At 40.1% G+C, this 27,460-nt stretch overlaps 1 protein-coding gene across 9 annotated transcripts in view; it reads left to right on the top strand.

Annotated features, from left to right (window-relative positions):
- Cobll1 (cordon-bleu WH2 repeat protein like 1) overlaps nt 1-27,460 on the top strand; it is a 146,711-nt gene that overhangs the window by 55,323 nt on the left and 63,928 nt on the right. The window contains exon 1 of one of the 9 annotated variants that reach the window (XM_076928824.1): nt 12,133-12,149. The exons of the other annotated variants lie outside the window; for them this stretch is intronic. Coding sequence (XP_076784939.1) covers nt 12,148-12,149 — 2 coding nt within the window. The 5' untranslated portion in view covers nt 12,133-12,147. Of the gene's footprint in view, nt 1-12,132; nt 12,150-27,460 lie in introns of those variants that run through there. 9 annotated transcript variants of the gene reach the window in all.

The raw sequence follows: 27,460 nt of genomic DNA, 5'->3' as shown, positions 1-27,460 counted from the left end.
AAGGTTTTTAAATGTAGTTAGAAGTTCAGAATGCAAACACAAAGTCCACAACAGGATTTATTAAGGGACTCTTGTGTACTTAAATTTCTATGGTAGGACTCTGTTTAAAGATCTCAGAGTCTTCTTGAGAGTACAAAACTTGCATAAATGAAACAGCTTTGTTACATTTGTTCCATTCATATGAATGCAAACAAGAGCTCAGTGCTGTGAGGCTTGTGGAATGGGAGAAATTATTGTGAGGTGAGGAGAGAAACAATTTCATTGCTAGCAAGCTGGTGGAGTCCTTTTGCCCCACCCAGCTAAGAATTATGGGTAGGCGAGGAGAAACTTTTTCCAATACAGACAAAGTGCCCAAGGCTTAGGGGCCCCGACCTGGAAAAGACCCAGAGACATCCAGTCCAGAGCCCTTTAGAAGCTAGTGGCTCCAGGCTCTCAGGTCTGAGGCTTATTGCAATGGGATTTAATAACCAGTGGCCACCTTTCTCCACGCAGCCGAGAAGCTTATATAATTCTTGACTTCCGGACAGCAGTGAGGAGCAGCAGGGGCCATCTGCTTGTATTAGAGTGTTCAGACAGGCCTTGGGTTCTGGAAAGCCAGCTCCATGTTGTTGCAGCTTCAGAGCCTAGGGTATTGATGGCCCTTGAGTGTGACAGCTCTGGCTGAGGGTCTGAACTGGTGTCCTGTAAGGTTTGACAGCTCCCTGGAACTCTTCCAGTGAGTGACCAGTCCACGGTATCTTTTTTTCTTCTCTAGCTCTCTGCAGCCTTCTCTCTCTAGCCTCAGTTTCCTGCCTTCTTTTGACTTCCTTCCTCCAGTCCCCCTCTGTCCCCACTGCCTCTGTTCTTTGTTATTCCCCTCCCCCATCACCTTTTCCACTCTTTAGCCCCTCCTCCCCATTGACCTTGTGTTCACTGCAGCAGCCTCTTCCATCACAGTTGCTGTGGTGTTTCCCTCATTTTACCGTGTTAGCCTGCTCTGCTAATGATAATTGTGATGAGCAAAGTTGTTAAGGAACGACCACTCCAAAGGAACCTGTTATTGGCCGTCATGTTGCAACGCTAGAGAGCAGCACAGGATGTCTTTCCGCTGACTCACAAAGGGAGTGGAACAGTGTCTTAGTGTTTCTACTGCAGTGATACTATTACTAAAAGCAGATTGGGGAGGAGAGGGTTTACTGTAATTCACAGCTTATAAATCTATCCTTGGGGGAAGCCAGGACAGGAAACTGAGGTAGGAGCTGGTAGGTTTCAAACCCAGGGCAAATGACTGAAGTGCCTATTTAACATATTAAAGCACACCTGGATGCCAGGTTCTCCCAGCATCCCTCAATCTCAGCATCCCTCAATCCCAGCATCCCTCAGGGTATGGTTGACATACCCTGCCCTCTACCCTAAACTTTTCCAGCCCAGGAGCTGTGCTGCCCTTCCCTATATAATTGAGCAAGTTGGGCTATGCCAGTCTTTTGGCCCAGGTTGCCCCTCCTGGTCTGGGCTCCTCTCTTCCACTAACTCTGGACTCTCCCAGATGTCCCTGCCCCTGGCTATGCTCACTCTTTTGTCTATAATAAACTTTATGTTCTTTCATACCTATGATCAGTCATGTCCTTCCATGTATGTATGAATGTATGTATGTATGTATGTGTGTGTATATATATATATACACACACACACATATATGCACATATATATATATGTGTATGTGTGTATGTATGTATACACACACACACATATATATGTATGCACATATATATGTGTGTGTGTATATATGTGTATGTGTGTATGTATTCATTCATTCATTCATTCATTCATTCGGGAACTGAAACAGAGGCCATGAGGATCACTGTTTAATAATGACTTGCTCCTCATGCTTGCTCAGCCTTCCTTCTTAAAGCACCCAGAACCAGACCAGAGTTGACACTTCTCACAGTAAGCTGGACCCTCCCCTCATTAATTATAAATCAAGAAGATCTCCTGCAGACATGCCTTCAGGCCGTTCTATAGAGGCATTTTTTACTATCAGATTCCTTCTTCCCAAATGACCCTAGCCTATGTCAAGTTGACATAAAACTAGCTAGCACAAACAGCCTGATGATCACACGTAGATTAAAAAGGGTTAGGAAAGGGTGTTTAAAGCAGCAGCCAGGGCGCAGTCGGTTATGCAAATGAAAACCTCAGTCGACCAATCACAGCAGTAGCTTATGCTGTTGGAAGATGATATTTGTACCATTCACAAGACTTGTGGCAGGGTCACTGGGGAAAACAGTTCTTCTCCTCTGCTCTAGGTGGGAAAGGCTACATTGTCACCTAGAGTTCACTGAGGCTCAGAATAGCAAGTCCAGAGTAGGTTATGTGAAACAGCCCTGGCTGGGGCATACCTTTAGGAGGTGAACTGCTTTGGTCATGAGCAGCCATAACTGCAATGTGGTTTACTCAGGGCATCATTGGAGTGTTAAGAGTGTCTGCTGCAGGCACGGAGGTAGTCCATCTGGCTGCTGCTTAGCTAATAACTGTTTCCTCAAGCCACCCAGCAAGGTCCAGGAGCAGTTAATGGTGATTTCAGCCTCCTCTGTCTCCAGTGCCTTTGCTTATTCAAGGAGTGTTTATTATTAACATAAACAATGATTTGACATTACTTTATAGTGCTTCAATAATGTTTACTCCTGTTCCAGAGCTCCACCAGGGAGAGATGGGTCCTTCTAATTTCAGTCTGAGAAGACTGCGGTCCAGCCGTACCTGTTAATTCTCCTTCCTGGGCTTGGGTTTAGGGCTGCCTCCTAATGGAGGCACAGCTAGAAAGAGCTGACAACCATCCCTTGGCTCCTGAGAAGTGCTTCACTGATTTAACTTGATTGTTAAAACTGTTTATGATAGTAAAATCTTGGTGTGTCCCAGGGATAGGGAAGGTACCTTCAATTCTTTGGTTCTGGTCAATCCTGGCAGACCTTGTGCTGTTTATACCAACCATTCCGTGGACTGCTTTTCTCAGTGCCTACCCACCATGACAATAGATGTATCTTGCTTTTTTAAAAATGGAATCATGGGAAAATGTGGTTATTCTCTAACACTTAAGGGCTGATCTCTCCTTTCTGTATCATTTAAAACACCTTACAAAGCTATGCAGACTAATGAACAATTGATAAAGTGTTTTTGATGTAACCATTCAGTGACTTTGTCTTTTAAGATTTATTAATTTATTTTATGTATATGAGTACAGTGTAGCTGTCTTCAGATACCCCAGAAGAGGGCATCAGATCCCATTACAGATGGTTATGAGCCTCCATGTGGTTGCTGGGAATTGAACTCAGGACCTCTGGAAGAGCAGCCAATGCTAAGTCATCTCTCCAGCCAGTGCAACCATTCAAATACTTGGTGATAATCTTATTTCCTAGGAGATGAAATTGTATCTTCAATAGATTTTATTAGTATTTCACACATGTAGTTTTTGTTAAACATCATTTAATAGCATGATATTTTTGTCACAATTACTATTATGAAATATAAGGCTTTGAACAGATAACTACTTGTCATATCAATAGTAGTCACAAATTACGTATTTCATTCCTCAAACTGATAGGATAGAGGTAACCAAAAAGTGATTCTCTTAGGTCTAAGACTGTACAGAGTATGCAGCATTTAGTGATGTGCAGTGTTATGTAACCAGCACCATACCCAGTTGCGGTTCATTTTATCATCCTGATAGAGAGTTTGCCTATGTTAAACAACTTGTCTCTGGCTCTTTCTGCTTTTAGACAAGACTTTTCCTTGGGAGATTCAATAGACATATCTACTTACCCTCTATAGGGAGCCCATGACACACCAAAGTATGGATACCACCAAAGTCTAACTTGTGAACCAATGACTTTTATTGGGGTTATTTACAGGCATTTAGGTGAGAGGTTACTTACAGGAACAGAAATGACTCAAAGACAGGTAAATTACCATGGCTGACAGTTTATAAAATCTGGGTGACTTTAGCATATTACACAGTCTGTAGGCAGCTCAACAGGTTGGAGAGTGTTCTTTCCAAGTGTCTCAGTTGGTCTAAACCTCTTCGAGGCAGCTCGACTGGTTTCTGCTTCTTTCAGGCAGCTGGAACGGTCTCATAGACTCTTTTGCAACTTGGCTTGCTAAGACTGACTCTCAGCAATATTTATTGCTTAGTCTTAGAAGGGAAGGGCCTAATGAATCTGGTCAGTTCCAGGGACTTCCTGAAGCTATTTTTGAATTGTTTTACCTTCTGTAGCCAGATGGAATGTTTTCATTTTGGGAGGAAACTAATTACTACATGACACTTTATCCTATAGCAATGCCTAATGTGCTTTCTGTTTGGTGTATTCATTTGCTTTTTTTTTTTTTTTTTTTTGGATAGGTCACAAAGTATTGGAAATGAGCAAAGTATTGTAAATTAGCTGGTTTGATTTTTATTGCTCAGTTTATGAAACTACATATATTGAATAACTATTTATCAGTAATACTAACCTTGTTAAACTTTATATAGTCATCTTAGTATTTTAAAGTCAGTCATCATACTTAATTTAGAAATGATGTGTCTAGAAAGTTTTATTTAGCATCACAATAGAACAAATGAAAACTAATAGAACAAATGAAAAGTCATCAAGGTAAACAGCAGCAGCAGTAGAGTTCTGGCTTCCCCACATACTTTCCTAGTACCAAGAGTTCACTGACAGAAAAGGTGAGCTCTAAAGATGTTTCACCTTGTAATCAGGAAATCTAAAGTGGCAAATAATACAGGTAAAAGGTACAAATCAAAATAACTGGGAAGTTAGAACTGTTGTCAACATATAAGAAATGTTCCAGATTACAGGATTGTCTTCTTTATAATTGATTATATGGGGAGGTAAGGTAGGGTAAAACACAATACAAGTCTTTGATGAGTTGAGAATAAACTAGTGATGTTACTTACAAGGGGAGTGTGTTTCCAAATTCTGTAAAAGGAAGTGGTATGGTTTGAATGCCTAGCTGAACCCTTGAGATTCCTGAACCTGTCACTTTACTGTGTTCCTTTCTGTGTGACTTTCTTATGCATTTTTAGTTTTGATTTGCCTTGAGCGGGTCACATCTATATCTTTGAAACAAAAATCAGGACAGATGACTTAATTTGGAGCACTTTGGGTGTTGAATTTTCCTTTATTGCAGTGGTGAGGAGTGGAGGCTTAAAGCCAGGTAGCCCTGGTGCAAATTCTGCCATCCAGAAATAATGTCCTCTTGAGTGACAGGGAAGTTCTTATCCTTGACTTTCCTGAAGCATCTCTTCATGGAGCAGAATGCCTGTCTGGGGGATTGTAGAAAACACCAAAACAGTGCTTAGGGAGTCCCCTACCATGTCCCTGTGTTGAGGAAGCTCAGCAGCTCTGGGTAAGGTGATGACACGATGATTCTATAGCTGAAAGTTCAGTGTTAAGATCTTAAGGCGTCTGCAGCTTGTTAGTTTCCATTTTACTTTCAACAGCCTTTGCAAAGTTTTTCCTACCTCCCTCAGGAAGTAACTAAATACACATTATAAAATTCATAATATTAGAGAAGGAAACACATTACTCACTGTTACTGAAACTCTGAAGGGATGTGTGTATGTGTGTGTGTTGAAAATTCTCCAGTTAGTAAACGCCCATGGGGAAATGTGCACAACACAGGCCAGGTCTTAAGGAGAGTCTGTTCTAGGCTGACTAAGTGGAAGAGCAAATTATGGACTGGAATGATATTTACCCCATGCCCAGAGACCTCACAAGGTGACAGCAGGTCTCCAGGAGCACACAGCATCTCCTTCTGTTGCCTGCTGTCCCGGCCTTCTGAATTCCCACTTTGTCCAGTGAACAGACTGTCAGCACCACCCAGGGCAAACATCAGTTGACTTCTAAATAAGGCACAAAGATGAAAATGCACAAAAATGGGCTTGGTTTCGAATAAATAAGAGTATTGTGCTTGTCTGTGCTTTGTGGTGGTGATGATGTGTGTCTCTTCGTGAAGCTCATAATCGTCTATCCCGAATGCCAAGGAAAATAGTAAGCAGGTCTTCAATTAATGGGTACTTTTTCCTTCTTTTTTGAGACAGGTCTTGCTGTGTATCTTAGCTTGGTATGGAATTCATGATCCTGCCTCCACCCCCCACCCTGACCCCTCCATGTGCTGGATTACAAGCTTTTATACCACCACACCCATCTTAAGTATTCATTATTTTCCAAGGAAAAACCACATTTAAGTGTATCTGGAGAAAAACTTTCATGAGAAATCTCAAACCTTTTCCATATAGTTGACCAGAAGCATTAAAGATGTGAACTTGCATCTTTCAGTTGACCAGTGAGAATTGTAAATTCAGAGGGAAGAGTTATTAAGGGTTTACCTTCGTTTTCCAAAATGGCTATTTCCAAAATGGCTATTAGGAGGGACCTGCCTGTGTTCTTTTGTAGCATCAGGAAACACAGTCTTAGCTATTTCTGTGCTATGAGAACCGTGCTGAGGACTTTTATAGGGACTCTTAAATCTTCTCCATAATCCCTTGAGTGGCTATTATTCCTACTCCATTGCACAGATGGGAATCAAAGATAAAGTGAAGAGAAGCAATAGCTTGAGGCCACCACAAGCTAATGGCCATTCTAGAGTCAGGTCCAGGGCAGATGATAATCTGCTTCCTTCCTATGGTGCTTCTTTAATTATAACCATCTGTTCCCCATATAGTGATAATCCCAGGTACAAATATGTATATTACTACTCTGTTGACTCCAAGTCACCTTAAGATCTAAGGTTTATATTACTCAGCATGGCAAATGGCCTTCCTGGGAAAGCCCTTATCTTTAGATGCTGAGATGTCTTTTTACTCCTGTGTTTACTGTTCCTTCAGGAAGAAGAACAGTCTCCTGGCCCTCTCACCTATTATCTTGCTCTGTTAGTGCTTAGCAATCTCCCACAGAGTGGGGCTCAAATAATGTTGAATGAACCTCTAAGAGGGTCTGTTGGCCTCCCATGGATCTGAGGAAACTCTTTGTAGAGGTCCCGGAATTTATCTTTTTGTATTTGTTCTTGTTTAAAAACAACAACAACAAAGCAAACTCACAGATAGTGACATGTTCTCATTTCCTGTTAGCTAGGTGTCAGTCATCCTGCCACCAGCTCTCTGTCTCCTTATGGCAGTTTCTATCAAGTTTGACCCCTTTCATTTTGCTGTGCCTCGGTGACCCCTGTGCTGAAGACCTAGTTTTACTAGGTTTTTTTTTAAAAAAATTCATTTACTTTATGTATGTGAGGTACACTGTCACTTTCTTCAGACACATTAGAAGAGGGCATTGGATCCCATTATGAATGGTTGTGAGCCACCATGTGGTTGCTGAGAATTGAATTCAGGACCTCAGGAAGAGCAGTCAGTTCTCTTAACCACTGGGCCATCTCTCCAGCCCCTAGTTTTACTAGTTTTAAACATTGTTCGAGGGTAGCATGGTGTTTTATGCTCACTTACTCACGAACCTCATCCACCTTGGTTTGGAACTGTTCTGCCATTTCTTACAAAGAACCATTGTGAGCCTTCTTGATGTTCCTTAAGTTCAGGCTTATTGTAGTACTCCAGTTCCCTCTCATGTGATGCGACATATGCCCAGGTACATTCATGGAATATTCCAGGAGAATCCTAGGCAGTGTCCTTAGCAGAAATGAAAACAAAAAGTAATACTATTTTTGTTGCACTATTTTGTGTTTGTTTGCCAACTTAACAGGAGTTAACACTCATCTGGGAAGAAAGTCTCAATTGAGAAAATGCTTCTGTCATGTCTTGTGGGCAAGCCTGTAGGCTATTTTCTTGGTTAATAATTAATGTGGAAGACTCATTGTAAGTGGTGTCGCCTCTGGGTAGATGGCCCTGAATTGTAAGAACACATTCTGATAAATTCTGTAAAACAGTTTTCTTACTCTCTGCTTCAGTTTTGGCTTCCAGGTTTCTGCCTTGACTTCCCTTTCATATTGGACTGTTAAGTTTTAATGGGAAACAACCCCTTTCCTCCCCAAATTACTTTTGATTATGTATTTTTATCATATCAATATAAGCCAAGCCGAGATCTCATACAATTTGAAAATGATCTGGAGTGATAATGGCCATTCAGATGGGTCTTGAATCATAACATGTATACATGTGACTCACAGCACTGGTGTAAGACCACTAGAAAACTTGTATTTTTGCCAGCAGTAAAACTGAAAATTAATTTTTAAAATGAAAAGTTAATATGCCAAAGCTCATCTCTGTAATTGCAGAAACTAAGACAAGAGGATTGCTTCAAATTCAAGGTATCCTGGTCTGGCCAAATAGTGACTGCCAGGTTACAGAGTTAGACACTATCTCATAAAACCAGCAAAAGAAAACAGAATTGAAATTTAGAATTAAGTTTATGCCAAATTACATGAGTTATCTGGTTTGTTAGTGCATTACTATATAAAATGCTAATAGTAGGAAAAATGAAATAGCAGGAAAAATAAATAGGATTATCTTTATATTTTTCTGTAAATCCAAACTTATTTTAATGTAATGTTTATTTTTAAATTTAAAATATGCAACATTAATTCATTTTGTTGTCAAAGAACTAGTAATATTGTCCCTTAGATGTGTGTATATGTATACAGATGAACAAATTGATGGCAAGTTTTTCCAAAGAAGAGTTAGTCATAATTTTTATAAGTACATAAGACTTGGTAAAATGTCATAATGGGCTCATTTATTTGACAAAAAAGAGATCATGTTGATTCTTGAATCTATCTCTGTTGCAGGCATCAAAAGAGGCACCTCTTTGAATTTAGGTCCCAATAATGATAGGGCTTTACAGGACAACCTTGCAAAATAAACGCAAAATGGGACCAGTGATAAATTGAAGAGAATTGTGGTAGTCTAGTGTGATTCCTGAAACTGTTTATGAGGAAGGAACATTTGAACTGAGGTCTGAGTGACAGGACCTCTAAGAAGGGCATCCCAGGCTGAAGAGCTGCAGCAGCACACAGATCTGAAAGCAGCCAGTGGTTGCTGGAGCACAGAGGACAGGGAAGAGGAGAGAGAACCAGAAACTCTCTCTCAGAGGCCCCCTAAACCAAGATAAGCCTGGGATTCATCTGAGCCCCAGGGAGGCTTTGAATGCTTGAGGACTGAAGTGTCAGAGAACAGAGGTGCTGAGATGATGACTGTGTGGGTGGTGGTGTGAACTGGTGTGTTGTGAAGATGAATTGCATTTATTTATGTGGGTTGAATATGGGAATCGAAGGAAAGAGAAATCAAATATTAGATACTGTATCCCAAAGGGTCTGATTTTTGTGACAGCAAAGTCTGAACTGAGGAGTAAAGAGAACACTTTGGGGCACCATTGTGTTTGAGATGTCTACTTAGAGAGCTACAAAGAGAGATGCCTGAAAATAACTAGGAAAAGTAAGGGTTATCAATGATGTAACCATCTGGGGACCAGGAGAATGAAACTCTTTGGGACACCATGCTGGTCAGTACTACCAAAGGGACAACAGAGCCATTCCATGGATTGTGCAAAGATTGGATTGCACATAGGGATGTGATTCCAGACTAGTAGTTTAAGATTGATAACTTGAAAGTAGTCAGGTCTGCAGGACCAGAACAGAGCCCAGTTCTTCAAAGCATCAGGAGCATCACTAGTGATAAGGATGATAAGGGACCCTCTAAGGAATGCAAAGGCACATACATTTGGATTAGGCTCAGAGCAAGTGGAGCAGAAGAGTTGCAAAGTAGAAACAGAAAGCACAAATACTTTTGAAACTGATGAGTGTATTTAGTTTTCAACATGATGTGCTGTATACATGTGTATCGAGTGATTCCTCCATCAAAACGTATTAAATTATTCACTTCAGCCTCTCTTGCCTCCCCCGCCTTTCATTTTCTTTCTTGCTTTCTTTTCTAATTGTAAGAGCATTTGAAATGCCTTAGTCAGTTTCAGTGTTGTTAGCTGCAGCCATTATACTATAATGTATTGGATCTCTCATCTAATACTCTGGGCCAGAATATTAGATCTTGAAAGAAGTTTTGCTCTGCAGAAGGGTATGAGTACAATATAAATAGAGATGTAGAGGAAGCTAACAAATTCATCAAAGCAGGAAAGGCTCCCAGATGATCTGGAGTGAAGGTGCTTACTGTGCAAGTGTGGCACCCTGGGTGAGTTCGGTTCCTGGCTCCACGTGTATGCCTTGGCGTGTGCATCTCCTCTTTCCCCACTGAGAATAAATAAATTAAAAGAATAAATTAAATTAAAAGAGCTCTCAAGGACATTGTAGACGAAGTATTTGATTTGTTTCATTTTTACCTGGGTCAGAGTCACTGTCACATAATATAATTATATAATTATTCTAAGCAATGTTACTTCTGTTAGTGAAAGTTGCATTGTTGCTCAGATATATTTGCATTGTAAAGGACTGGCTATGAAATACAACCTTTCAGCTTGCAGTCCACTCATGGGATGGCCTTTGTGTTAGGGGTGAAGTCCCCACACTCTGGTAGTAGCTTCTGTTAACTTTCCACAGTGGACACTTGTGCTCACCTTTGTACCAACAGAAGGGTTCTTGGACCATCAGCTCGGGGTTGACTGTGTTCTTGTCCCTTTGACACAGTCCAGTGCTGACTTCTGTTTGAACATGGTGAGCTTTCTTCCAACTATTCTGTAAATAATTTGAAGGGTTTTCTTCAATATTATGCAGATGTACCCTCAGTACTAAAATAAAGTGTTTAGGCAGTCTGAAGGGATAGTGCTTAAAAAAACTAAGTATCTGTATATATTGAGATGTGCAAGCATTTATTGCTTCATAAAGAAGAGAAAATAATACTTTTTACAATTTCAATATTTCTTGAAAAATAGCTTTTTTAAAAAAAATTGGGATAAAACACATTCTCTCTCTCTCTCTCTCTCTCTCTCTCTCTCTCTCTCTCTCTCTCTCTCTCTCTCAAAGGAGGCTTATGAAAATGTTACATGCTTATTCCAAGAATGATTTTATAAGAATTAAGAATCATGAATTCCTGTCTTGATATATTTGTCAGAAATAAGAAGTGCCTGGTGTGAGGGTTCTTGCCCTCATGTGTGCATGCTCTTGCCCTCTCTCTACCTTCCTCCCCCAACTCTCTCCCTCTCCCCCTCCTCCTCCCTCTCCCTCTCCGTTTCTCTCTCCCTTCTTTCTTCTTTCCTCCCTCCATTCTACACACACACACACACACACAGGCACGCACACACACTCTCTCACTCAGTCTAAACACTGGGATTGGAACAGAACAAACAGTCCAGCATTCTCCAAAGTAAATAACTAACTAACTAACGTGGTGCTGTGTCGGTAGAGACATTCTGGAAGAGTTGTAAGTATGTTTGCTTTTTAAAAATTAACCAGGGTTTATTTTTTCCTAATCAGTTGCCTTAAATATACCTAATATTTCACTTGGAACAGTTATTATAAGGACTCTTCTTTTTCTAGATCAGCAACTTGTAGAAAAAGCTGAGGAACTTGCAGTTCTGTGAATTGATGTTATTTTTGTCGACAACATTATATATGTGTAGTCATGTCATCCATGCTTGTTGAAGAAGCTGTAAGTGAACAATTCCTTAAGCTCTTGTATGTCTAACCATTGCTGTTCCTTCTGCTCCTGAAGCAGTAGACATAGGAAAGTTCCTTCAGATTCTGCCGAGCATTCCAATAAGATAACTCTCTCCTAGCCTCTATTTGTTTTACAACGTCTAATCACGGTTGCTCAGTATTCACGAGAACCCTATGACGTTTCTGCTGTTCTCCTTTTGATAACATTAAGTAACAGATTCAGAGTTGTTCGGTTATTTAACAGAGAAATTGAAACTGGAGCGAAGGCGTTTGTTTGTCAGAGGGCTCATGTCCCTGTAGCAGGCTGGTTCGGACCTTCCTGTTTTAAGCTTCTCTGCAGTGAGTCTGTAGGTAGTCAGTTTTATTTGAATTAAAATTTAAAAGGCCGGTGACATATAACTATTGAAGCAGACTTTGGATCAAACATTAACGCTGCCTCTGTGGACTTTGAGTAAGAACGGTTGTTGCAGAAATTCTGAGTGGGTTCCTGCCTGGCGATTTACGACTTTGTTTAATGGAAGAGCACAAGCTGATTCACCTCTATGCTACGGTGCTACGTTTCATTCTATGTGAGTGCAAAAAGTTTAAACAAAATCAACAGCGCCAGGGATAGAACTCAGGCTCTTGCATGTACTAAGCCACATCCTCAGATCCTGGTGTGCTGTAAACATGATTCTCTTAGCAAAGACTTTAACAAATTCCCAGTAACTTAGATAGTTTTCTGGTATCACGTAATGGTAGACAAATGAGACAATGTTTTCAATATGTGCTAAAAGTTCGAAATAGAGTGCCTGCTAAGAGTAAAAGCATTCATTTCCATCGCAATTCCAAATGGCTTGCGTTGGAAAGTTGGTGACAAAATTAAATGGGTCTCATAAGTTAAGAGGTCTTCTCCTCTCGTGGTGATTGGTTCTCAGCACCTATGCCAGGCAGCTCACAGCCATCTACAGCTCCAAGTCAAGAGGCTGTAATTCCCCTCTCTAACCTTTTTTCTGGTACCTGCACGTTGTGTGGTATGTATTCACACAGACATGCACACAAACATTGCAAACAATAAATGAAAATAAATCTTAATTTTAAAGGAAAATTGTGAGCTACCATTGTCTTGAGACCTTTGCTCATCGTTGTGTGTGGACATCTCCCTAGTGCTAAGATTGTTCAAACCTTATACAAAAAAGTAGAAGCTATCATTGTACTTAGATGAGATTCTAAGTGTTGTAATTAACATGTGTACTTGTTACAGATCTAAAGTCTGGGAAAATTTTAGTCAATAGAATAAAACCAAGCATGCATACACATACAAGGGGCTGTTTCTACATACTTCATAGAAGTCCAACTTACATTATTGAGTTTTAAGTTGTCCATTGAAATCCATGCATAGGATTTTAAATATAAAATATAAAAAAAAAACTTATAGAAAAATCCCATCACATATAACTTTCACAGAAATCAACAGAAAAATGCAAGTTCATCATATTGTTTTAAAAATAATACAGTATTGTTGCTATTTGTCACTGGTTAATTGGTACTTAGTACACAGTGTGAGGATTAATGAAAGAAACTCATTTGTTCATGTAACTGATGAGGTCAGGCAATCAGGACTAGAAATAGGCATATTTAAGGATGTCATTACTAAGGAAGAAGAAAATATTCATTGGATGTCTTGATAGTTCCCAGTAAGGCTATATTGTTCAGAAAGTGAATTACAGAACCATGCAAAGTCAGGCAAAGCAACTGAGGAACAGAACAGTTCAACACACACTCATTGCACTTTCCATGTTGAGAGTACAGTTTTATTCTATGTTTATATTTGAAATAATTACACATGAATCTTCAGAATTAAGTTTGGGCATGTTTCTAGAGTATTTTGAAGTTTGTGTTCAAATGAAGGGTTGAAATATCCTCCTATAACTATTAACCTTGTCAGAAGAAAATGTGGGTAATAACTCTTGTGAAGATACAGTTGGCTTGTGGATGCTTAGGTCATGTGGAATGTACAGTTTAAAACGTATTTTCCCCAAATTAAGCTTCTTTTTGATGCTTGTTGGTACTGTGCTGTTTTCACCTGTTAAATTTCCTCTGCTTGTCAGAACTTGCAGTCATCTGGATTTGGTTTGGCTCTCTTTCTTGGACTAGCTTGGTTTTTGTTTTTCACCAGATCCAAACCAGAGGAGAGCAAATAGGGAGCTGCCCTGCCCCAACCGTGTCTATTCAAGCTTTGAACCTCTTGGAAAAGCATCTTTTAAGCTCAGATTTTTAGTTTGTCTTTTAGAAATGCTCTAATCCTCTGCTGCTGTAAGTGTGTGGATCCAAACATGTAAATATGTTGCCAAGAAGGAAACTCTAGAAAATTGTCTCCTCTCTTATTTCAACAAATAGCAAATTCCATGGCATGTAAAAATTGATGACCTGTCATCTGTGGTTTGTTTAGAATTACTGAAGATGACTTTGTTTCTCATGTTGAGTAAGAGGCCGCTGGCCACAGCTGTAACTCACCAGAGTGATATATACAGCCATACTCGTAATACATACAGCATAAAGTAATAAAAACAAGCATTATACCTTTGAAGCAAAATGAAGGACCCATTTTTCTTTAAAGAAAGGAGGTAGAAGGAGATTGTGAAAATACAATAACAGTGTGAGCGGTGTTTATGAAATTTTGAGGCAAAACATAGAAAATAACCTTTAACAAAACCATTCTAATGGGCACACCTGGTTTTTGTTTTAGCATCACTGAATGGTTGTGCTGCTGAGAATCTGACCACCTGCATAATTGCTTTCAGTAATTAGTGAATCACATCTCTTTAAGGGAGTTCAGTGATCATTTTCTTTGCTCGGACTCTGAGCACTGAGGACTTCTACTCAGCACGTTACACGTCTTTGCCTTTGTTTCTAGATCTACCTATTTCCTCAGGGAACATTTGTGTAAATGAGAATATTCCATGTGCTTTGTGACTTCTCTCTTTGCTTCACGGGAGGGAGAATTGCAGTCTATGGTTCTACTCAGCTGCCTTCTCTGAAAATGAAAAGATAGTGGGGAGGACCAGGGGCAGTATTGCTTGATTGAACCAAGGGATGAAAACAGTTTGCTTTTTACAGTGCATTTGTTTTCATTTGTCTAAAATGATTTCATGAAATTTCACAGATCATGAAAACATAGGGCTGTTGAGCATGTCTTCGTCTTAGTGTGTACACATAAAGTGCCTTTCTTTTGGCAAGGTTTATCTGTGTGTTCTTTCATAGAAACCTGAGGCATGCATTTATTCTATCCAGTGCATTGTTTTTCTATCTAAAAGTGTATTCTAAATTTTTCGTCATTGGAGAGGATGTATGCATTTAAGGTGATTTCTTCGGGAGACTTGCCAGACTAGCTCTGTATGAAAGCAGAGGACACACGAACAGGAGGAAGATACCTCTGTTTAGGTGTGATAGAAATGTTAGGAACCCTGTTGGTTAGTTATGTTTGAACTGCTGAAGACAAGATTGTCTTGTGGGTGCATCTTGTCCATTTAAAACAGTGAAAATTTATTCTTTTTATAGGTTCTTGACTAAACTGGTGAGAGAAAACTCACTTCACATTAAATGCATCAACAGCCTTATTCCATTGTGCTTTTAGCAAGTAAGACTTTTTTTTTAAATTGGAATACATTTGAATACACTGCAAAGTATTTATTTGTGTGTGTGTTTTATTTATCTACCAATATTTTCTTAAGTTGATCTTTTAAGCAAACAAAAAATATGCTTTTCATGGCAATGTGTCAAATGTTATGTTAAATCTAAAGTCTCACGATACTCAGACTCAGTGGCATTTATTTGCTAGTCAAAAACTATCAATTTTGATTGATCTGTACCCAGAATTGGTACAGTAATCTTTCATTGCTTTTACGTATACAGTGTATGAACAGATCCCTTTGCTTAGTTTGCTGTGGTGTGCATACAGTAAAGAAGAAAAAACAAACAAATGAAAACCTCAGTAATAATTAAGGAAGCGAGGAAATGTAGGGCTTTTTTGGAGACCTTTAGATGATACTAATATGTAATTGAAAGTCAGTTTCATTGTCTTTTTTCCAATGACTTGATAGGAGTTTTACAATTTCTTTGCCTTGACTCATTGTATTTACTATGAGATTGACAATAGGTAGGAGCATATGCTTTAAAATACGTTTGTATTATGTTGAGAATTTCATACACGTGTGTTAATCAGAACAGGTGAGTCAATAGAAACAGGATAGCTGCAGACTATTTTGTCTTCCAATAAAGGACATTTGTATTTACAGAGGAGTAAAGTGCTGGTTACTGGGGAGACACACATTTATGCCTTGCTGCTTCATTGAGGCACCACATACAAGTATTACTTCTGTCGTGTGTGATTGCTGCTGTTCTTAGAAATTAGGTAGGTAAGAAGTCAAGAGTCAGCAGGTTTTTAGTCTGCATGTGCTTGCATGAACGTAAAACATAACAAATCAAGCTTTTGGTCATGATTTCCTGAAGATGTGTCAATGTATGGTTCAAATTCGGTAGCAATTCTATATGTGGAAATAATATAGAAGTTCCTAAATTTTAGTTAACTACACTGGTCATAAATTTCCTTACCATGATAAAATAAACCACATCTGTAGACTCTCCAGTTGGGAGTCTTATTTCTGGTTTCTATGTACATATCTACTGAATTTCATTAAAATTCTATTCTGCTTTTTGTGGCTGTTGTTTTGAATTTGACAGGGTGTTTCTGTGTGGCCCTAGCTGCCCTGTGACTTTTTCTGAAGATCAGATTTGTCTCAAACTCAGACATCTCCCTGCCTCTGCCTCCAGAATGCTGTGATTAAGGGCCTGAGTCACCACCATTCAGCTCCAAATTGTTTAATGTCTTAACCTATGAAGACTTACTTAAAATATTTTAATAAGATGATTGAATATTTACTAAATTTAATAAATTCACTTTATATCATAAACATGCCATTCATAAAGGAGGTTTCAATAACAGTGAAGTAAAATGTTTTGGGGGAGGTAGAGTCACCCCAAAATGTGCTATTGAATTAGACATAAATGAGACAATGAAGAAGGAATCAAAATCATAAAGTCAAGGAATCTCTTAAGTCAGAGTAAGTGTCCATGAAGGCTTGTATGTGAATGTTCTTACCAGCAGCATTTTCACTAGCTAAAATGGAGGAAAGCCCAAATGTTCATCAATTGGCGATGACTGAATCAAGCATAGCTTTATACAGTGACTGGCTCTAGGTAATAAGGAGTAACAAAGGCTGAATAAATAGTACAGCATAGATGAGCCTTCAAAGCACTGAGCTCCGTGGAAGAAGCCAGGTACAAAAATCACATGTTGCATGATTAAATGTACATAACATTTCTTCAAAAACAAATACATAGAGACAGAAAATACATTAGTGTTGTTGTCTGGCACTGTGTGGGGTTCGGTTTAGAACAGAGTTACTATAAACAAACAAATTGGTCCTTTAGAAGTTTTGTGTGCCCACAGGCCAACATTGGGCTTTGGATTTCTTGAAGCTGGAGTTACACTAAATATAGGTATTAGGATCCAAAGATATCAGTCCGTCAATGGACAGTAAACGTTTTAAAGCAGCAAACCATCTTCCCAACCAAAAGTGATCTTACATAAAAGACACGTACAAGTGCCAGAGGATGAATGTTGATGATCTAGTGCAGTCCTTGATTTTATAAGAGAAAAGGCAGCAGCCACTGTTTATGAGAGAGTTTTATTGCAGTGTATAGTGATACATATGTAGTACCTGATCTTAAAGTTTCATTTTTCTATTGGATGGCATTGAACATCATTTTGTGTACCTAGTAGCCAATTTTAAACCTTTACAGTTTAAAATTTAGTTTTATTATCCTGTCGTGTGTGTGTGTGTGTGTGTGTGTATGTACATGTATATGTATATGACAATAATCTTCTGTGGAGGACAGAGGACAACTGTGTGGAGTCATTGCTCTCTCTCTACCCGAGGTTCTGTGGATGACACGCTTCTGTGGTCAGGCTTCCGATGACGTTCCTCATTACTAAAGAGTTCAAACCTTTCCCCTCATGTTGTAATTAGAATACATACTGTTTGGAGGGCCTTCTCTTCTTGGGTTTACATTATTGGTCTGTTTTGTTGGTTATAGATGTGCAAATTCTTTTTTCTGAGTTATCTTTTCATCTTCTTAACTTTCTTTTTTTTTTTTTATTAGATCTTTCATTTACACTTCAGATACCATCCTGTTTCCCCATTCCCCCCCCTTAGAAAACCCCTATCCCATGCCCCCTTTTCATTTTGCATTTATACATTTTTTTAAGAAATGTTAATCATAGGCTTTATAAGTTTGGTATTGTCTTCTTAACTTTCATATGACTAAGTTTTAAATTTTGATTTAAGTCAATTTACCAAGACTTTAAAGCTGTTAACTTATTTTTAAATCTTTGATGAATTGTCCCTGAGACCTTTTGACCAATATTTGGCTCCAAATATTTTACCTCGTATGGTTTTCATGTGACCATTGAGGAGTTCATGGGTTACATTTATATTAGCATTTGGTTAATTTATGTCATAGATTCTGCTTTTGATTTTAATGCTTCTTGAGACACCATCCTCAGGTAGTTCTCTGTATTAGTGTTTGTCAGAACTTTTAGATGGGATAACTGTTCAGGAAAATAATTTCAAGGACTTTTCTTTCTGTTTCTGTTTCTCTTTCTGACTGATTTGATTTATCCTGGCCAGAACCATTTCTCAACACAGATTTAACACAATCTGGAAAATGACTGAATGCTGCTTAATATTTACCAAAGTCCATATTTGATTTTGAGATTGTATCTTCAGTGTATTTTTTTCATTTACTCTTTGGTTGGCTAATCTGTCTTCCTGCTTGTGTGGAAGATGGTCTATTACTACTGTTTATTATACGGAAACATACATACAAATACTTATAAATCTTGTGTTTAATTTTTATAATTGTTACCTGTCATATTTTTGAAAACTAGTAAAATACTTCAACTAACCTTTTAATGCTTTGGATAAATATTTCTTTACATCTATTTGTTATGTCAGATTATAAGAAAATTATGCTTGGATACATTTTATCTTTGATCAGTAACTCCTTTTTTGTTTTTTGCTAAAGTATTTACCCCTTTGAAACAGTGAAAGTAGATGGTGAATCTCTAAGCCTTTTATACTTAAATTTTAGTCTGCTGATAGAAGACATATTCTAACTTTTGCCTATTTATCTCTCCTTTCATTAATAGAAATAAGTTGTAGGACCAACCAGAGTTTCATTACTATTAATGAGTTTTTAAAATATCTTTTTAAAAATTACTATTCATGTGCTTTTCCTGCACATACATATATACATACACACACACACACACACACACACACACACCACATGTATAAATTACAAATGGTTGTAAGCTATCATGTGAGAGCTAGGAATTGAACCCAGGTCCTCTGGAAAAGGAGTCAGCACTCTTAACCACTAAGCTATCCCTCCAGCCATGATTTTTATTGCTTTTAAAATAATACTTATTTTGTTACTGCATGTGTGTGCATGTATACACGCACACTGTGTGGCAGTCAGAGGAGGTCTTTGTGGAGTTGGTCCCACAGTCCCTCTTTACATGTGTTCTGGGGATTAAACTCATTTGGTAGACTCGTATAGCAAATGGCTTTTACCCACTGATCCAGCTTGCCTGCCCCACTGACTGCCTTTTTAGACTGAGTTTTGGATACTCCTTGGCTTCTCTGTATACATCAGACAAGGCAGCGAACACGAAGTACAAAGGACACTTATGAGAGAGGTTGTTAATTAAGTCCAGCTGCTACTGCCATTTATGTCTCCTGGGGCAGAAGCGTGTGAATGGAACTTGGTGATTGGACTATGGTTCAGGGTTTTGGTTATAGAGAGAAATCATTAATAGTTTTTGTACATGTCCGGAGGGGTGAAGAAGGGCTTGTGGTAGAGCCCTGATATTCCAGGTGCTGAAATGTAAAACAGTTGCATGTGGGAAACACAACCCACAAGATGCTCAGAAGTTGTTTTTCATTTGTCAGAAGCTCGTTTATTTCCTAGTGTGTTTGCCAAGTGAAATTTGAAAGGCGCTAGGGACCGTTTCCAGATTTCCAATTCCTCAGAGTCCCAGAAGAAACCCAAAAGTGTCTAAGGACAAGAAGAATTCTCAAGAGTAGGAATGAGTCCTGTCCGCATGACTCTTTCACCAAATATTGTTTGGAGATTAGTTTAGCCCGTGTGCCCTGACCAAGTTCTACAGAGTTTGTATCTGTCTTAAGTGTCTAAACAAGAGTCATGCTCGAGTCTGAACGTGGTATGACGTTTGATCCTCTGAAATACCATATTGTAGAAATGCTAATCGAGAACTCGGTGGTTATGTACAGTGCCACCAGGACCAGGACATCACTCCCTGGGAGCCTGTGTGATATCTCCCCAGCCTGCTGGGGAGAAAGTAGTCACTGTTGGGGAAGCTTATGTTGCTACACATGGAATCTGCTTTGCTGCATACACAGCAGGCCTTATTTAGTTTACCCATGTTAAGCCTGAGGAGTTTGGCATTCATTTGTGGTCATAGCACATTCTATGGGCCTTGGGACACATTTCTTCCATTTCTATAAACCATACTTAAAGTATAATGACAACTGCCTCATAAGATCACATGCAAAATTAAAAAAAAAAATGTCTGCATAAGGCTTAGCAGTGGGTATTCATGGATTGTACTCTTTTCTTTTCTGCTGTTTAGCCTTGCTGGCTCATGGTTTATTTTTCTTCCATATGACTCTCTTGAGCTCACAAAGGAATGCTATGCTATAGCTGTTGAGAGCCCTAGCATTGGAACCAGGAAACTTGGGATTAAAACTCTGCTCCATTCTGACTAGCTGGGTGACCTCAGATAGCCTCCCCAACCTTCCCACGTAGAAGCTCCACACTGAAGAGGGTTCTTTGTGCTGTATACCTTTATGTTGGGCACAAGCTAGAGTCTCTGGAGACTAGTGAGCTTCAATTGGGAAAATGCCTGAATTAAGATCATGCTGTTGGCACGCCTATAGGGCATTTTCATAATTAGGGATTGATATGGGAGGGGAGCAGGTGGCCCTGGGTTCTATAAGAAATCAGGCAGGGCATGCCATGAGGAGCAAGCCAGTGAGCAGTGACCCTCCATGCCCTCTGCATCAGGTCCTGGTTTCTGCCCTGTTTGAGTTCCTGTCCTGATTTCCGTTAATGATGAACAGTGATATGGATGTGGGTTTTGGTCATGGTGCTTCATTGTAGAATTAGAAACCCTAATTAAGACCACCTTTTTTGCCCTCCTCCTTCTCCTCCTCCTCTGGCATCATTGTCTTCATAGTCTTCTTCCTTAGATTTTGTCATCATCTTCCTCCTCCTTCTCCTCCGCCTCCTCCTCTTCTTCTTTTTCCTCCTCCCCCTCTTCCTCTTTCTCTGCCTCCCCTTCCTCTTCCTCCTCCTCTTTAAATTGAGACAAAGTCTTGCTCTGTTATCTGGACAATTGTCAAGTTTCTGGATTGGCCTCCTGGATCACCATATCTAGCAAAGATAATTTCTGACCCATTCAAGTGTTTCCCCTTGAGGATATTGGTTAACACTATTTTGTTTCATACTCTTGTCCTTTATTGGAATTTGTTGTTGGGCGTAGGTGCTAGATGGGTAGGTGCTTTGCTTGCTTTGGTGTAGAGAATACCCATTGTTTTTGTATTTGCTTTGAAGTGCCAAGTGTCAGGAAGGGATGAGTCACAGCCTTGTAAGAGAATGCAGAACACGGAATTAGATTATTTCTTTCTGATACCAATCATGATTCTCATTGGTTAGTCAAGGGACACTATAGTTGAGACATTTCTAGTCTGACTCATAGATCTTTGATGAAACCTTTGTTAAGTTACTTGCCTGGGCAGAATGAGAAAAACTTTTTTCTACTCTCTTTCTGTGTCACTCTTCATTTAAACCCTAGCCTTCTTTGCCCAAGTAGTGGAAGATGTACACACATTCTGAGGTGTGTGTGTGTGTGCGCGCGTGCGTGTGTGTGTGCGTGTCTGTCTATCTGTCTCTCTTTGGGCTTTGAGTGACCAATTCCATTTGTGACAATTTGTAATGTGTTACAGAATACACTGCTCCTGGAAGTCCACCCAGGTTTCTCTGGTATTGTGGAACCAATGCATCCCTCAGTTAAACAGATAGAATCCCCCATCTGTGCCAGCTTAATTTCTAGGGACTGGCACAAGAGAGATTGAGAGGGTCCAAGCCCCAACCTTCAGGGGACTTTTATCTGAGTACTGAATAGTGCACAACTAAAGGCATGAGCTAGGTAATTTGTAGTAGTGATAGACAAGATGAAGGCAGTGTCCTGTTCTGAGAGAATATATAGGTAGGACTGGGGTTGATACATCTTTTGAGAGGTCTGGGAATATATCAATAAGAATTTATTATTATATTGAATATGTATAATAAGGGCTTGGGCTTCACTGTGACCTTTTATACACGTGTAAGGTATTCGATCATCCTCCACCCTCCACACATCCCATTAACTCCCTCACCTCCTTAATCCCATAAGGAGGAAATGTATTATCGAAAGCCAGAATGAGCCCAAGGAAAAGGTGATTAATGGTACAGTGCTTGGGCGTGTTTTTTGGTGAGTACAGTTGTGCCCAGGACCTCCGATGTGGAGGGACTGGGTCTGTTGGAGAAAGCAAAAGACACCAGTGTGTGTTACCTGTGGAATAGTCACTGGGCACCATAGGAAAGCTCATGCTTCCTGGGGCTTGCTGAGCTGTCAAACATGCAGTAGAATCACTTGGAAGGCTGTGAAGTGTGGACCACCCTACCCCTAACATTACTGATGTAGTTCTGGAGAAGGCATTTGCCTTTGTAATGTTTTGGTGCTGTTGTTAGTGTTCTGCAATGGAAGAAAAAAATTCCCTGGGGGCTTTATAGAGAATTAAAGGTCTCTGGGGTTCATTGTCAGTGCAAGGAAAACCAACGGAGGACGAGCAATCTGAAAGAGACTGACATTAAGGAAATGGCCCTGACTACTGTGAGGATTTCAAGGGAGAGGAGAGACAGCAGAAGACAGTCAGGAGGTAGTGAGAGCCTTATCAGCCTGCGAGGAAGGTGATGGCTGAGTTATGAAGATGGTAGCAGAGGATCTGGAGCAAGGAACACAGGTTCCTTGCTTTTAGACAAACTAGCCTGTAGTGTTTGGTAATGGATTGAAGATAGGTATAAGAGGCTGAGAAGGATCAAAATGGGCTTAGGAGTTTTGCTTGAGTTCACTGTAGGGTTAGGGGTTCAGAGAGGTAGAGAAGGTTTATATAAGAATGGAGGCAGGAGAAGAAGATAAAAGCCTAGGTTCCATAAAGTTGGAGGTACACACTCAATACAGCCATGTGAGATGACTGACTGTGAGATGTGGGGACAAAAAGTAACAGGTATGAGTTGCAGAAGTGGATTTGGGAGTCATCCACATGGAGATGCCATTTAAATACTGCAGGTGTCTCCTCAAGGATGGTTCTTGGGAGTTCAGGTATGAACAGAGAGACATGAAAAGGACAAAATAAGGACAGCAGAGTCTCTGACTTGAGAACGCAGCAGGTGAGAGGACTATAGTGGAGACAGGTGTGGCAGTGAAGAAGGAAGAACACAGTAGATTGTGCTCTCACCCAAAAGTCCACAGAGGATCCCAGGTGGAGAGCTTTGGCAGGCGTGAAACAGTGCTCAGTGGGCCTGAGATGGCCATGCTCAGTGCTTGACTTAGACCTGGGAATGCCATTAGTAATGTTGACAAAAGAAGTACCAGCTGAGCCAGTGTGGCCAGTCTTCCTGTGCTGCCTTTCCTTCCTGCTGGTCAAATCCACATTGAAAGTCACCTGGATGTGAAGTTAGTCTTGTTCTCTTAGTGTGCATGATTCTCCCCAGAGGTCAATGTTAAATCCAACATGGAACAAATTTTATTTAACTAAACTTTCTCTTCCCTTATTACACCCACATGGAAAAATGTCAACTTTGAGGAGTCAATCCTCATTGTATAATGAAGAGGCATAGTTGGAGGGTCCCCACATCACTGTCAGTTATTTGGAAGGCGGGGCTAACACCCACACTGGGAGGACTCATGCAGTTTAACACTTTGTTTTGGGAGGGTGGGAGTGCTGTTATATTTGGGTTTTGGTCTTGGACTTTGTAATTTAAAGGCTCTTAAGTCATATTTTCATGCCTTTGTCATTAATAGTGAAGCTAAATCTGTAAGAATATTACATAGCGTAATAAAGCAGAGGTGCTAAAACATTGAGCAGAGAAGCTCGGGAAGGAGCAGCCCTTGCTCAGATACCATTTTCGCCTTTTCTGTGAAATGAAGAAGAGTCTTTTGATTTTAATTCCATTATTTTGCAAAATTGCTGTTTCTTCTCCATCTTTTTATGGATATCAGTTCTGTCCGCAATGGAGTTATGATCATACTAGACACAGAAACGGAAGTGCTTAAAAAATGATAAAAAGACAAGTGTTAGTTATAGGATACCAGTGGAAAATCAGAGTTAAGTGAGGTTTTGTTTTGGTATTTTAAGAATGTACCATTGGGAGAGGCTGGAGAGAGAGTTCAGAAGACTGGGGTCCAATTCCCAGCACAGTTTACAAGTGTCTTTAACTCCAGTTACAGGTGATCCAATACCCTCATATAGACATACATGCAAGCAAAACACCAATGCACATGAAGTTGAAAGTAAATACATAATTTTTATAAAATGTATCATTGGGTGTGGTGATTAGTTAGACTGGATTTAAAAGCATCTAAGAACAATGCTTCTGGGTGTGCCAGTGTTGATGTGTCCAGAGATGTTTAGCTGAGGAGAGAGGATCCACTGATTATGGTGAGTACCGTGCCAGAGGCTGGGGACAAAGATAACAGTGCTCATCTCTCTCCTGACTCCTTGACTGTGGGCAGACACAATGTGACCGTTGGCCCCCACTGCCACAGCTGCTACCCCTTTATTATTGTGCCTTCACCATGATGGAGCCTTAGATTTCAAGTCAAAATAAACTGCCTTTTTCCTTAAGTTGATTCTGTTAGGTATTTTGCCACAGAAAAGTGTAATACATTGGGTATTTGAAATTTTAGATTATTTTTCCTCATGAAGATGATTAAGCAGCACAATAATTTTGGCCAGTAGTTTGACGCAGCTGGCAAGAGCACTTGCTGCCAAACTGATAGGAGCTCAGTCTGCAGGACTCACATGTTGGAAGGAGCCAACCAACTCCTGCAAGTTGATCTCTGTGGCATCGATATATGTGTCTTCCCACTTCTTTATATGTAAATACATGTATTTTTTTTTTAAGATCGAAAATAAACCATTCCACAGTGATTTGCTGGTTTTAAGCATTATTTTTTCTTCGAATCTGAGGATTTTTTTTTTTATCTCAAATGTGTTTTCTTCTCTCTTCTCTCTTGTACCTTCTCTGAGATTTGCGAAGCATAGCAGCCCCTGCTGAGTAGGCTGTGGTAGCCATGCTACTGGCGAGAAACAGCTGCTATGAAAATCCTTGCATAGTTTTCTTTAAAAAGTGTGAGGCATCGCCATCAATCAGCTCGGGGATGGAGCATATTCCTAATTGTTCAGAGCCATGAATTTGATCCTGAGCATCAAAATCAAGCAGCCAATGATATGTGTGACTTTAATGATGATAACTATCATTCTAAGTTTTATGTTTAGTGTGTGTGTGTGTGTGTGTGTGTGTGTGTGTGTGTGTGTTTTCCCGTGGGACCCATGGGAAACAAGGAAGAAGAGGCTGTCGGATGCTGTAGCACTGCAGATAATATGGTTGTGAGCAGCCAGCTATGTGTGGGGACCCAGATGAGGCTCTCTGTGAGAGGAGCATGTGCTCTTAACTGCTCCACCATCTCTTCAGCTATGAAGCTGTCGTTTTCATACACTAATGGAAACTAGGACCTGGTGAGATCTTCAGCAGTTAAAGTACCTGCTGGTTACACTTAGAGGTTGAGGTTCAGATCCGCTGAGTATGAAATGCTGGGCAGGCATGGTGACCTGCCTCTCATTCCAGCCCTGGAAAGCAGAGAGTCAGGATCACAAGAACAAGCTGGCTTAGCTGTATCTGGGAGAAGCGCTGCCTCAGTAATAAGGTAGGCGAGCCATGGCAGATGAGTCCTGCAATCAGCCTTGGGCCTCCACATACACCTGCATACATGCTAACATACACACACCACACATGATAAATGGTAATAAGGTCTCCTATTTGTAGCCAGTAGTTATTACTGAACACTTGTGTTCCCTTGTCTCCTCTCTTCCCTTTCCCTTCCCCTCTTCCTTGCCTTCCTCTTCATTAGTAGAATTTTCTGCATTTAGATAATCTACAATCTATATTTGACTTTTTCTTTTTTTACTGGACTTGGGTGACATTCAGTTCTTTTACTGCTTCATGTCATGTAATCAAAACATGAATGGCAGAAGTCAGTGTGTTAAAATGTATTCAGGTTTTTCTGCTGACAGATGAAGGGTCATGTAAGTTAAAGTATTAAAGCTATTTAGGATTCAGGCCAAATCCAGGCCTCCTCCTGGTATTCTTTTCATAAGCTTAGACACCAGAAGATGGAGCAAGTGACCCAGATAGACAAACCCACACTTTGTGAATGGGTCACATTTGGAGCCAAAAACAGCTGGCAGGACATGCTCTACAGGGGAGTTCTACTGTGCCTTTAGGAGCTGAGTCACTTTGCTCCCCTAAGCTCATGTAGAGGCTCCTCCCTACTCCATACAGCCATGTTTGGCTGCTGTTCTTGCTTCGGTTTACAGAGTTACCCATGTGCTTTGTGATGGTTTTTGGTGTGTATCTTTATACCTTCCTTTTTTGGTCATTTGACTCTGAAAATCTTAGTCTCTTGTACTTAGTCTCCCAGGTACTTGGATGTTTAGTACCAAAAAAAGGAGACAAAAGCTTTGTTAATTAAATCAATAAAAGGAGACGTGAAGAATATTCTTTAGGGCAGTTCTACATAAATTGCACTTTCCATCAGCCTGTGGATTGTGGATGTGTTAGTAATAGGATGGAGTTTCATCACCAACTCCAAGTATCTACATACAATGCCAACATGTGAACATGTCTTTTGGGTCTAGTAGACAGGGGAGAGAGTGTTCGGGAAGTTTTCCTTCTCTGCATGTGGAAGGGCTACAGATAGCTGAAGCTGCAGCAGCTGAGGAGAGCAGTTAAAAACAGGAAAGCAACATGTGGGCCTGGTTGTGGTGACCTCCAACCTGCTCGTGATGCAGAGTCCTTCGGCACTGGACGTACACTGTTAAGAATGGGAGTTTTGGCGCACGCCTTTAATCCCAGCACTCAGGAGGCAGAGGCAGGTGGATTTCTGAGTTCGAGGCTAGCCTTGTCTACAGAGTGAGTTCCAGAACAGCCAGAGCTACACAGAGAAACCCTGTCTTGAAAAACCAAAAGAATGGGAGTTTTGAGTTCCAGAAGACTGAAGGAAATGTGACTCACAAAAGTGGGAAAACCTGCAGTTGTTTCTAAGTCATTTTCTTGCTGTTATAAAAGGAATTTTCCAACCACTGTGCTTTCTGATTAGTTTTTGCTCCTGTGTAAGTAGACTGTTGACCTAATCATATTACCTTTGTACTAAGCCACTTTATTGAATCCTCTTATGTTTTCAGCTGATTCATTGACTTTTTATCTCCTTTCTCTTCTCTGTTTTATCACAGTGTTCAATTCTACAAGTATGCCTTCATTTGCTTTCTCTGCCAGAAATTTAAATTATTTCTAGAGATTTCCCGTGTATTTAGATTTCTTCACCCAAATCCAGTGCATTAGTATTCCCCATATTTAAAACCTTTCGCTT

Source organism: Arvicanthis niloticus, chromosome 2 (assembly GCF_011762505.2).
Source record: "Arvicanthis niloticus isolate mArvNil1 chromosome 2, mArvNil1.pat.X, whole genome shotgun sequence".
Taxonomy (NCBI): domain Eukaryota; kingdom Metazoa; phylum Chordata; class Mammalia; order Rodentia; family Muridae; genus Arvicanthis; species Arvicanthis niloticus.
This window is presented reverse-complemented; position numbering and strand designations above follow the sequence as displayed.